This window comes from Notamacropus eugenii, chromosome 6 (genome assembly GCF_028372415.1).
Source record: "Notamacropus eugenii isolate mMacEug1 chromosome 6, mMacEug1.pri_v2, whole genome shotgun sequence".
Taxonomy (NCBI): domain Eukaryota; kingdom Metazoa; phylum Chordata; class Mammalia; order Diprotodontia; family Macropodidae; genus Notamacropus; species Notamacropus eugenii.
Window position 1 is genome coordinate 103,412,997 of NC_092877.1, and position 13,776 is coordinate 103,426,772.

The following is a 13,776-nucleotide window of genomic DNA, read 5'->3' on the forward strand; positions in this document are numbered from 1 at the left end:
TAGGAAAATTACTTAGTTACTTGAATGAAATCAATATTGGAGAAGAAGAGAGAGTTGAGGCAGATAGACTGTAAGCCCAAGCAAAGTGGGATTATTTTATCGTTTTCTTTCTGGAGTTCAGTCTCCCAGGCTCACTGAAAACATCTGAAGGACTAATCACCTTTGAACCCTGATAATTCACAGCTGTGTTGAGTCACATGGGTTGTGATGCCTTCTATTAGTTGAAAACTGTATATAGTGGGAAGTTGGTATGTTGCTTTGGGGGTTTGCTTATGAGAAGGACCTTGTGATTCCCTTGCCTGTGCTCTGAGTAGTCATTTGTTAAGAGCCACCCACACCCAGAGGTTTGTGCTCCCCTGGTCTGGTGGCTTTTGTAGGTGAATGTATTACTTTGTTCAGAGCCCTATCTGTTGAATCTCTGTGCTAATTTCCCTGCTTGTGTTTGCTTCTTTCTAGTTAAAGTAAGATTGTTGACTCCTTAAAAGTTGCCTTCCTTTAGCAAAGCAGATCAAAGAACCTGTGCTAGCAGACCATCCTGGGTGTGTTAGGGTGCTTGCTACCTCACAGACCAATTAAGAGACACTTTATAGTAGTCCAGGTGAGAAGCGATGAGGGTCTGATCTAGGTTGGTGGTCCTGTGAGGAGGGGGGGGGTAGATGTGGGGAAAGTTGTAGAGATAGAAATAATAAGATTGGCAACTGACTGAATCTGTGAGATGACAGACCCCTCTCTCTCTTGCTCTTTCTTTGTGTCTTTCTCTCTGTCTGCCTCTCGCTCTCCTCTCTGCATTTTTCAGTGATGACTTGGACAGCAAGCCCCAGGCACTTGCTATTTCAAACTTGCTGAAGTCTAGGTATTGAGTGATATTTTTGGGCTATATCACTTCACTGACCCTTGGCTACAGAGACTATCAACAGCTCATTCAACATAGCAACGTGCAAATAGCACTCCCTGTGATTTATTAAGTAGGAAGTTTCTTTTCCATGTTAAAAATGTAACATCAAATTAGATTTGAATTCAGCATTCTGATTTCCAACACAAACTGACATAGGACCTAGTCGTATAAATAATCCATATTCTTATACCACATAATGACCTTGATGTAGACATTTTAAGCCATGATTCTCAATTCCAGATGTTTATATTTTACATATAGTCACATATTCCTTCCTACCCCTTTCGTTACTTAAAAAAAAAATTAGGAAAGGAAGATAGTCTATGCTAATGAACCTCACAAAGATAAAATTAGAATTGCTAGCACAAGCGGTTCTTTCTCTCTAGCTAATCAGATTACATATTTAAAGCACTTTGTAAACTTTAAGGTGCTACTTAAATGTTTAGATATTCTTATTATTATGTAAATTTCATCTTTCATCTTAACTCTACCCCTTAAAATGCAGTCCTAAGAAATATTCTTCTCTAAGTCTTGACTTTTCCTCCAGTGCGCCAACAACGGACAGTAGAGTAACAGACAAGAAAAGCCACTGTTGGCACATGCTAGAAATGGTGATGGTTGTGGTAGCCTGGCACCTCATACCCAGAGAGCACAAGTTTGTCCCTAATTTCTTGTATTTTCTCTTCTTTAGAGAAACTCTTACAAAAGTAAGAGGAAATACAAATGAACAATGCTTTAAATATATACTATTATTTGTGATTATATAAATTAATGAAATTTCAATTACTATATGAATGTTATTAATTAACTCTCTGAGTTAGGTGGTATTATTATCCCCATTTTTTCAGATAAGGAAACTGAGGTTTTGAATAGAGACTTGCCTCGGATCACACAGCTAATAAGTATCTAGGGCAGGATTTGAATTCAAGCCTTCCTGCCTCCATTTCCAGTGCTCTCTCCAACGTCTCCTTCATGTAGACCCAGTTTTCCTTAAGATAGCAAGAAAAGCTCCAAACAATATTCTCCATCCTCTTAACTCAATTTTGTATTAAAAAAGTAGGAAAAAAACACCTATATATTAATGCCATAAATTCAGACTGCTTTTTGTGAAAGACAGCAAAATAAGGAGCTTCTAGTTCAACTTTGGTGAAAATTTAATAATATAATTCATTGGAGCCATATGAAGCATGTCTATTTCCAGGCCTCTAATTCCTTCAAAAGCACACACACAGACACACACACACACACCCACACCCACACCCACACACCCCCCCCTACAGGTACAGTTAATAGCAGCTCTTTAAACAGGATCTGGGAAGCCTCTATCTCATCGTCTACTTCTGGTCCCTGATTCATCAGTCCTATAGGGAAAATACTAAGATGTGTGATATCCATTATCAATGCTTAACTGGTTGCCTGGCAATAGTAGAGGCTTAATAAATGCTTGTTAATACTTTGATTGTTCCATCAATGAACAAATGTATGCAAATGTATAAAAAATGTATAAAATGTAACATCAGTTTAGATTTCAGTTGTGAATCCAGTGTCAGTTACTGAAGGGATCTGAAGAGGCCCACAGTGTCCTTGCTCCCCAGATATTTACTATTTGGCTGGGGATAGAACACTTAATCACAAAGAAAGGTAACTAATGTAATGGGAGCTTGCTTTTATGTATGCATACACCTCTTAGCCTGGAGGTACCCTGCTTTTGGGAGCAAAGAATTTGGAATCAAATGCCGTGGATTCGAATTCCTTTTCTTATACTTGGTAGTTGTGTGACAATGGAATTTAAGTTTAATTTAGGGTCTCCATTTCCCTCTCTGAAAATGGGGATGATATTACTACCTTCCTGATAAAGTTGTTGTTTGAAAGTTCTAAAACTTTATAAAAAATTCTGCTATTATAATTAAGGGGATTAGTAGGCTAGGTAGAGGGAAAAAGACATTCTGGACAAGAAGAGTGATATAAGTAGTCATTCAGTCACCCGGTATTTATCAAGTACCTACTATGTGCCAGGAACTGTGCTAAGCTCTGGGGATACAAAGAAAGACAAAAATTAGCCCCTGCTGTCAAGGAGTTCACAAGGATAAATAATCCCAGAGGGAAGGCACTAAGATTAAGAAGGACTGGAAAAAGCTTCTTGAAGAAGATAGGAAGTTGAGACTTGAAAAAAGCCAGGGAAGTGAAAAGGCAGAGTTGAGAAAGGGGGAGAATTCCTGGCACAGAGGACAACCAGTGAAAATTATTTGAGTGAGGTGTTGGAGTGTCTAATGCAAGAAAAGACAAAGAGGCCTGTGTCATTGGATTTTGGAGAGGAGTAAGGTTTATAAGAAGACTGGAAAATTAGAAAGGAGGCAGGTTTATAAAGGCTCTAAAAGCCAAAAGGAGGATTTTATATTTGATCTTAGAGGTGATATGGAAACAGTAGGATTTATTGAATAGGGGATTGATATCAGATTGCATATTAGGAGGAGCATTTTGACAGCTGAGTGGAGAGAGATGAGGTAGGGAGACCAACCCAGCAGGCTGTTGTAAAAAATCTAAGCATGAGATGATAGTCTGCAACACAGCAGTTGTGGCGGCATCCAGCAAGGCATGTTATAAAGGTTAAGTTGATAGTACTTGACAACTTGATAGGACATGAAGTGTGAGAGCGAGAAATGGAGGAGGACACCTAAGTTTTGAGCCTGAATGACTGGGAGAATGATGGTAACCTTGATAGTTATAGGAAAGATAAGATGGAGGAAGCATGGAGGTAGGAATATACAAGTATATTTAGATAACAGTAGGTAGACCAATCTGACTGAGGTAGAGAATTTTAGTAGGAAAGTGTAGTGGGTGATAGTTAGAATTGGAAAAATAAGTTAGAACCAAATTGTGAAGGATCTTGAATGTTAGACTAAGGAGCTTGTCTTTTAAATAACAGAGAAGAATTGAAAAGTTTTGAGTAGGAAAGTGACAAGATGAAAACAACATTTGGGGGAAAATTAGTTTTCAACCCTAGACTGGAGACAGAGAGACAAAGAGGAAAGAGACCACGTTGAAAATTATGGTGATAGTTGCAGAATACCAGACACAAAGGGGACCTTGGAGATCATCCAGTCTAACCCACTAATTTCATGATGAGGAAACTGAAGTCCAGAGGCAAGAAGTGACCTCCAAGCATCAAATCATAAAGTTGTAGATTAGGGGCTGTGGGGTTGGGTGAGAGAAATGCAGAGAAAAAAGGATGATTGAAAAAAGAAGGAAAGGAATCGTAGGATCTACCAATGGATGTAGATGGTGAAGGAGAGGGGGAAAAAAACTTAATTTAAAAAGCAAATGAGTTAAATTTTTTTATTTGTCTAAAAGAAAAAAAACATACAAAGGAACAGAAACTTAAATTAGGTAAACTTATAAAGTTCTGTTCTATTTCTGTGATTCTGTTTCTTCATTCACTTGGGGCTAGCCTCACTTAAAATTAATATTACATTTTCATGATCCCTTCATTCATTTCTCAGATGCACAATGCACAGAAGACACATTGAGTGTATATAGGGTAAAGCCTAAAGGGACAGGAGACAAAAGGATGAAAAGACATTTGGCAGACCCAGGAGACAAATGCATCAGGAATAATGAGGACGGCATTGTGCAGAAACTAATCTGTTGGTTCAAGTGTGCTGTGTTAGTGTGAATGTGCGGAAGAGAGAAGGAGGGATGGGTTTCTATAAGAACTTGATTTATATTTACTCCTTCCATTGACCTCTACCATGACTATTTGAAGCTTGGATCTTTTAGAACTGACAATTTCTGATCCTATAGTGTTTTTTTTGTTTGTTAACATATTGAATGATGCAGAGAAATTTTGGTCATAAAAATAAAACCTCAGTGAACAGGTTTATATGATGATTATTTTTTTATGAGACAAGGGTCTAAATTCTAAGATCTTAAAATTTAACAGTATCTCTTAAAATCTAATAAAATGGGACAATGAAGTTACGATCATTAGGTTTATTATACCCAATATAGATGAGCAAGTTATTGATTTTTTTTTTAAACTGCCTTTCAAGACAGATGAGAACACTGGGAATTTTTAAAAATATTTTTGTTTCTAATTTTGAGTTTCAACAGGAGAACCTTTTTAGTAAAAATATTTTAGAACTGAATTCAGCCATAGTCTTTATGGACAAGCTAACATCATTCATATTTATGTTTATAGAAACAATAATTTTGAAAAGTATGTTACCTTAGAGTAACCATGTTTTCAGACTTTCCCTAAGACCCTAGGAAGAAAATGTTTTTCTTTTGCTTCCCTATTGAGATATAACCCTGGTCTCAGGCTTCCTAAATTTAGAAAAGACTTAATATTATCCTTGAAGTGTGAATATTTATGACTTCTTATTTGAGCAGCTCATTGCTAATTTAGGACCTTGGACATTTTTCTTTTCTTTTGCTTAAGATAGAACTGTTTCTCCCATCTCCCTTTCCTCCCCCCTCCCTGAACCTGGCAACCTGCTGTTGATTAGGATGTTGACAGCACAGATCCTGACAGATGGTGTGAGTGTGTCATGTATCGTGGGCTAATAAGGTGAGTACAGAAACAGGAATGGTTTTCAATCTATTCCCACCATAACCTTTTGAGATGTAAATAATCCCTCTAGTCTCCACTAGAAAGAAGGGCTTTGTTGAATCTTCATTTTTCTGACTTTGGAAAGCATCAATTTGGCAGGTGATGCTAACATTTTTCATGCACATCATGATTTATTTAAGGGCAAGGAAGGTGCCAAGAATCAGACTGACCTACTGAGCCAAGTGGTATTGCCTTAATGGGTTTTCCTCCTGGAGGAAGAGCTCTCTGTAGTCTGCAGGGCCTTCCTGTGTTTCATAGGATCACAGAATTATAAGATTCAGTGATTAAAGTGGCCTTAGACATCCTCTAGTCCAAACTCATTTTATTTATAATGAAATCAAGGCCCATAGAGGTGAAGTCATTTACCATAGGTTACACAGGTACTAAGTAGTAGATTTGGAATTCAAATCCAAGCCTTATAACTTGAAATCCACATTTCTTTCTATCATACCATGCTTCTTCCTATAATAAAGACTTGTTTAGGCTTATGTGACCTGGATCTGCCCATGTCCCTTTCAAATCTGGGAACCATGACCTTGAGCAAATGATTGTCACTATTAAGGCAATAATTGCTTTGTATGGATAATAGGAAATAATAATAACTGATAGTGAGGAGGGTGGAAGGAACAAGTATTTATTAAGAACATACTACTATGTTCCAGGTACTGTGCTAAGTGCTTTGCAAATATTCTCTCATTTGTTCCTCACAACCCTGGGAGGCAGGTGCTATTAAGATCCCCATTTTGTAGTTGGAGGAAACTCTGAGATAGGTGGAGGTTAAGTGATTTGCCCAGGATGACTCAGCCAGGAACTGAGACTAGATTGAAACTCAAGTCATCCTGACTCCAGGCCCCCACCATTCTATTCGTTATACCTTCTAGTTGGGGGCAGTACTAATCATCTTACTGTTCCTTCCCTTTGCAAAATCTGTGGTTTTTAAAAAATTGGTTGACTTGTTAGAGTGCTGGAACATTTGAGTACCTTCAGTTATGATGTATCATGAAATTCCTCCGCTTATAGGGACACCTCACAATTCATCATTGGTCTCAATCAAGCTTGTAGCAGACTTTTAGAATTGTGTTTCTCACAATCCTGAACTCACTAATTCACTTTCAGGGCCAGCTGTGGAAGTCATATATCTAATCAGGAAGAATCAGTACTCAGAGAAGTTGTCGAAGGTTATGAATGAGCAGATTTGTTTTGTTTGTTTAGATAAAACCAAATGATCTTAAAGCATCTTCCAGTACCAAGCTTATAAATCTAAGGTTTGTATGAATTTTTGGAAATAAGGCGGTTTAAAGCTTTAAAACCAATCAGTCAGTCAATAGACATTTACAAAGATCAACCAACAGACAGGGCTTCCAATTGTCTGACTTGTTAAGGAATACATACATCACAATTTAACAGAGATCCAACAGTCTGACCATACATACATAGTTACCAGAGAGAGAAGCACCAACATCTAGGTTTTCAAAACGGGTAGGGTGCTCCTTAGCAGTTACCCAGAGTCTCCTCTGGCCAATCAAAACACTTCCAATAGTAATCCCCAAAGTAAAACCTCACCTCAAAGAATTTATACACTTTTCAGAGCCAGAGGGCATACAACTCTTGAGAAACAGAGCCTAGTTAGAATTTAACAAAAGGTGTGTGGGCCGCCCCTAATCAAGTTTCCTTTAATGGCCTGCCCATCATTGGGTGGGGAAGATTTTTAACTCTCATTAGCATTACAGAGGATCAAGAAAAGCTTCTTGCAAAAGGCAGGATTTTATCTTGGACTTGGAAAGAAGCCAAGGAAGATGGAGATTGAGACAGAAGTAGATGAGGGAATAGGAAGAGCATTCCATGCATAGGGAACAGCCAGTGAAAATGCCCAGAGCCTGAGGATAGAGTGTTGTGCTCAAGGAACAAAAGAAAGTCAGTGTTACTGGATTGTAGGTTATGTACTGGGGAAGTGGGAAAAGGAAGGTTTAAAGTGGAAGAAGATTGGAAAGGATCATATAAAAACTCCAGAAGGACTTTTGATTTTTAAGAAAAGCAAGATGAGACATAGTCTGCCCTCATCTTCAGCCCAGTGACAATCTAAGGCAAGAAGAGCCCAACTCTACCCCTCCTCCATTAAGTGAACTTCATTATGATCCACTTACCTCACTATTCAGCAGAATAGGTGGGAAATGACTTGTTCCACTAACAAGAAACTATTATAGGACTGGCTGATTGTGCATATCAACATGGAGTCTTTTTTGTCACTATGATGGGGTTCACACTCTGGGAGCCTCCTTGAGCTCCCCTTGAATCTCTCCACTTAACCTGGCCTTTGATACTCAAATCTGTGGCCATTATCTGTTATCTCTTGATTGTCCCACCTGCTTCCCACCCAAACCCTCCATTGTCTGATATCTCCTGATTGCCTCCAGCTGTTTCTGGTCTTTGACCTTCGCTGGATTCTCTCTTTGGACTTCTCCTCAAGACCCTCCCTAAACCCCTCCTCCCATCACCCTAGACTACCAGACCACCCCTCCAGATCCCTCCTATAGTCTTTTCTGTATTGAGTTCCATCTCACCTCCATGAAGGCACTCAGATGTAATCCAGCTCAGACTCTGTCTAGATGAGATTCTATCTGGCCCACTTGTGAATACAAGTGTTATAAATGCTTAGGCTCCTTAAGAACCAACCCAATTTGGTGAACCTTTAAGAATCTTTAATAAACTTTGTTTTCTTTGGCTTTAAGAAGGCTTGAGTCAAATTCATTTGAGCAGGACCTAGACTGTCGGTATTTTGGGGTCCCCAGCACCCCTAAACCTCATCAACTATACATTTTCCAACAGACTCTCTTTTTAAGTCATAGAATGCTTTCATAACAAAGGTGTACCCTACCCCCAAACCTAAATAAAGGAAGTATCTATCTTGATATCTTGGGATCACAATAACCACTGGTTCTGGGGATTTATTCCTATGTTCTCTACTTTGTGATCCTAATCCAGATGACCCAATAGTACCAGATATTGACCAATCTGTAACTTATGCAAGGAAAAATATGACAGACATTTAAAAGAATGGACTCAGAAATATGTAATGTAAATTTGAATATTTTTTCACATATAGCAGAGTATTATAAATTTTAGATTTTTGTAATCTTAGATAGAACACTTATTTACTGTGTCAGTATCTCCTGAAACCCTTTGAAAATAAAAACAAGTTTCCAAAAATAAGTTTAGGATTGTGATGAGAGTATTTATCTTCTTGTATACTTTGCAGAAAACATTTATTATGGTTTTTAAAGATATTTGGACATCTGTATCTCTAGCCTATGGTGCAGTTGCAAAGCAACCAAATTTTATTTATGTATATATATTTTTGCTGAGACTAGATTTTTTCTTATGTGCATTTTTTTCTTAAGTTATCAGTTTTATAAATGTGTTCAGATTTCATTTTTTGTTAGCTCACTTTATCTAATGGGGGCTTTGGTACCTTACCCACATATTAGATGGTCTGGACATTTGTCAAACTCTTGTTATATATTTATAATTTGTGTTATTTTACTGAATGGAATAAATGTATTTACCTAGGTAAATAAACTCATTAGACTTTCATCCCAGTGTATGGGGTGACAAAGTACAACTGCTAGTAATGAAATGAATAAACTCCCTCCATTTCTTGCTTAGATTCATCAATAGACTGGAGGCAGATTTTTTTAAAACCTAAAATGATTTTCACTCTGTAATTCCCAGTATGCCAGTAATAGAAAATTACTTGTTTTGATTTTGTTGTATACTTCACTTAATTTTACTACAATATGAATTAATTGCACTACTATGTAGGAATTTATGTAACTTTGAATTCAGTTGCTATTAATTTTTTTGGTGCTGGCAATATCATATTCTCATAGATCTTTTACACATCTTATTGAACTTTTTCCAATTAAAATGCTTTTTTTCTGCTTAAATATGTGCAGGGTGCATTACCTAGGAATATTTTAATTATGTCATTTCACAAGAGGATCTTAATAACAGCTAATTCATAGTTAAGGACCAATGGAGAAACTACCAAGTTATAACTAGGTATCTATCTCTTTAAATTTTGCTACATAAATGAATCTTTTTTAAAAAAAAAATACAGGGTTTATTTAATAACCCACATGTCTACTTTCTTCATTTGATTAGGATTGTGAGAAAAGAATTCCATTTTTTTGTCTTCTCATTATTATTTCCCAATGTACGATTTTGATGTTTTTGTCACCATTTTATAGTTTAAAGTTTTCATCTCAGAACTGAAGAGGCTGATTATTTCCCCTTAAGTGCTTTGCCTGTAAGTAGCATATGTATGTATATGAACTGAAGAGTGATTATAGTTTCATGAGCTAAACAACTAGACTTCAGTAATGGATGTATTCAACAGACAGATTACCATAATTTTCCACTCAGTTATCTTCTTATTTATTAAATTCTTTATTAAGACATAATTCTTTCCTGATGTGCTTTGGTTTTTACTTATGAAGAGGATCGTAAGATTTAGAGCCGGAAAGAACTTAGAAAATTCATTCTGCTGAAGGAGTAGCAAAAACCAGATATGATTCTGTCTACTACAATAGCATTGAGTGGTAAAAGTTATTAACAGTTTTTAGCTGATCACCCAAAAATACCATTCCCCTTCTAAAGATAATATTAAAGAAATTCAAATGATTGGGGCCTTTGAGGAACCAGAGACTTTTAGAACTACTTTTCTAAGTAGTGCCTTATACCACAAAGAAAAATTTAAATGAATCAGAACTAATTTCATGGTGAAAGAATAGAAAGAAGAGGATCCACTCATTAGTGGAAGATGTTTTATCAAAAGAATAGACTAGATCAACATTCAGTCTCATTCTTGGGGAACATCCCTAAATGCAAATCAGGAATTTATGATGTTTTCTTGAAAGAAGGATCTGCGAAATAGATTGGAACTTGGATTTGAAAAGTCTGGGAAACATTAAGGCTTCTGAGCAATACTCACCTGGATGTCCAGAAAAATGCCTTGATTTGTTGTATAGGCATGGAAGAATAAATTAACTTCATTGTTCCTCAATTGTTTTTTCCATCAAAGAATCTCATAAAATCATTCTTAGAATAATTTGGATAATTAATTTGAGTTTCTTGTAGAAAGGGATGCCGTAAATATTTGGAGGGGAAAATACAAAGTTGGATTTTCCAAACATCTAAAACCTTTGCTGTGGAGTTAAAAACATGGATATGAAGGTTTATATTTCCAGTTTTTGGACTAGACATGTGATATAATTGATATTCAGAGTCCCACGGGGAAGAAACTCCATCTACAAATGTAAATCAGTTCCTGCTCTGCAACATAATAATCTTCAAGAGTTCTAAGGGCACTGAATTTTATTCAGTTTTGTGAATTTAAAGAATTTCTCTTTTGGACCAGAAATATAATTGTGTGGAAGGTAATCTGTCTATGAAGGTAATTTGTATATGATTCCAGTGTTAAAAATGAATTAACATAAATAAGGGAAGGCGGCCTGCCAAATGTATTAGGTTATTAAATCTATGTGCATGGTATGTATTCATTTATGTCAACAATTATTTTGATTATTACCATAAGTGATAAGTTAGACTAGTTCTAGTTGAGGTTGTTGGTTGTGTTTATCCTTCGTTTTTGAAGAGGACCATGACATCAGAGAAATGATGACATGACTTGCACTGGACTTTGTTTTTGAGTGAGGGAGGGCTGTTCAAGGTCACCAGCCTCACTTTCTCCTCCTGAGCCATCTGGATCCAGCGACCAGATATTGATCAGGATGACTGGAGACAGTCCAAGATGCAATGGGAGACCTCGGTCTTTTAGGCTAAGGCCTTTTCAGGTACTCACTCAAAGTGAGGTAATACCCATTCAGTGAATAGGCCTCTTTAAAAAGTAGTCAGGGAGACGGCCCCTTTAATAGAAAAGAAAAAATAAATAGATAGGTATTCAGTGATTAAAGAACCAGAAACATGTAGCAGAATAAAATGGGAGGTATTTATTAAAATCAGATATCAGTTATTTGTAATCTGGCAAAATTTTTAGTGGATCTCCAAAATAATTATGCTTCTTCTCTAGGTGGGGTTATGCACAGATCTTTCATGCTGGCCTGAGTGACTCTGAGCTTCAGGTGGACAAATTCAGGATTCTTGATGACCCTATCAATTATATGCACCACTAAAAAATAATTACTGACCCTGGCAAAGTTTATAAGAGAATTCATTTTTATACCATATTATAATATAACATTCTCTGTTATAATGTGGCCTAAGATACTCTGACTTTAAATAAGCATTTATTCAATACCTTCTGTGTGCTACTTGCTGTATTGGGCACTGAAGATATGAAATTGACAATTAAACAGCCCTTATACTCAAAAAGCTTACACGCTCTTGTGGGAAAAGACGTATGCAGAGAAGTGGGCAATATACAAGGTATCCCAAAAGTCTTAGGGCAAGTTTCAGCTTTCTGAGAACCCCCTTGTGCATACAGAATAATTTCAGCATGTTAATAATTGGGTGAATTAAGGAAGTACTTATAGGAAGTGGAACTTGAATGAAAGTAAAGATTCCAGTTAGCGGAAGTGACGAAAGAGAGTATTCCAGGCAGCTCATTTCTACTTTGGGAAATGTGAATATTACCTCTAAACCAATAATAAATTGTAGTCAGTACTTGGTTACTCATGCTGCTAAAGCAAAATAATAAAATGGGCAGATAGTGTATTCATCAGGGGATGGGTCTAGATTGCTTTCCATTTTCTTTTGTGATTTATGTGGATCCGCCATAGGAATGGGGTGGCTAGATCTGGCCTCAAACACTTTCTTAATGGTATGACACTAGATAAATTCACTTACCATGTTTGCCTCAGTTTCCTCATCTGTAAAATAAGCTGGAGAAAGAAATGGCAAACCATTCCAGTATCTTTGCCAAGAAAACCTCAAATTGGGGTCATGAAGAGTCAGACATGACTGAAAAACAACTGACCAACAACAGCATTTAAGTATTCAACAAGCTGAGCAACTAATTTTTAATATGGGGGTATCTCTTATACATAGGGATGGGGAACCTTCAGCCTCTCAAGGGTACATGTGGCCTTCTAAGTCCTTGGGTACAGCTTTTAGACTGAGTCCAAGTTTTTAGCCTGTATGTGTTTTCTTAAATCAAAATTTAATAATCTACTTCATTCAGATAATCTGTCTCATCTGTTTCAACAGAGGTAATAATAATAGCTAACATTTGTGTGGCACTTTAAAGTTTATAGAGCACTTTGCTTACATTTTCTCATTTGACACGCACAACAACCCTTTGAGGTATTATCCCTATTTTACAGATGGGGCAATTAAGGTTATGAGAAGTTAAATGATTTGCCCAGGATCACAGCCAGCATGTGTTAGAGGTGAAGCTTGAGCCTAGGTCTTCCTGACTCCAAGTCTTATGCTCTATCCCTTCTACCATATTGTCTCCCATGGCTGGTTGTTGTCATTTTGGTTCACTTTGAGAATGAAGGACATCATTATGTTGGGGTCAAAGTACAGTATGTCTGAGTATGATCAGACCAATATGAACTTGGAAGGCTCTGCCACATTGGTTGGGTACAACTAGTCCATATAAACATTTGAAATGGAGATGTCTATAAGTTTATACATCTCAAGTTTCTTTTGAGCTGCTGCAATTATGCTTCACTCATAAAGCCTTGCACCCTCTTTGATGAGGGCCCACCATGCTAGGTGGTCTTTTGCTAGTGTCTCCCAGGTCACATGATGGATTCCAAAATTCTTCAGAGAGTTCTTGAGAGTGTCCTCCTTTTGCTTCTTCTGACCACCATATGAACACTTGCCTTTGGTGAATTTTCTGTAAAATAGCACATATCTCAAAAAAAGTGTGGTTGAATGTGTCTTTCTCATGCCAATTGTTTTTGATTAGGTTCAGAATCCTACAAAGTAGGATATAATTTTGAAAATAATCATCATTTTCACATGAGTACTTTCAAATACTTTGTACTAATGGACTAAAATGAAGAATCATTTACTGAGCAATTCAAGGAGTAAAAAATCCTATAAACCTTTATTTTTCACTTTAAACCAAAGAAGATGGAGAAAAAAATATAGAGTAAAAACCTCATCCCACTGGAATTCAGACTCTGCCTCTGGGACCTTGGGCCCTGAATAGGTGAACTTTCACCTAATATTGTCTGGATCTAGGAAAATGGATAAGGCCCTTCGACTGTGAGGTTTGGATTCAGTCAAAGGGCCACATTTGAGG

General features: G+C 37.0%; 1 protein-coding gene across 1 annotated transcript in view; it reads left to right on the forward strand.

The window, feature by feature from the left end:
* Positions 1-13,526, forward strand: part of CWH43 (cell wall biogenesis 43 C-terminal homolog) — a 54,950-nt gene extending 41,424 nt beyond the window's left edge. Inside the window, 4 exon segments of the mRNA XM_072621434.1 lie at positions 723-953; positions 5,401-5,462; positions 11,593-11,747; positions 13,432-13,526. Coding sequence (XP_072477535.1) covers positions 723-953; positions 5,401-5,462; positions 11,593-11,747; positions 13,432-13,526 — 543 coding nt within the window.
* The last annotated feature ends 250 nt before the right edge of the window (positions 13,527-13,776 follow it).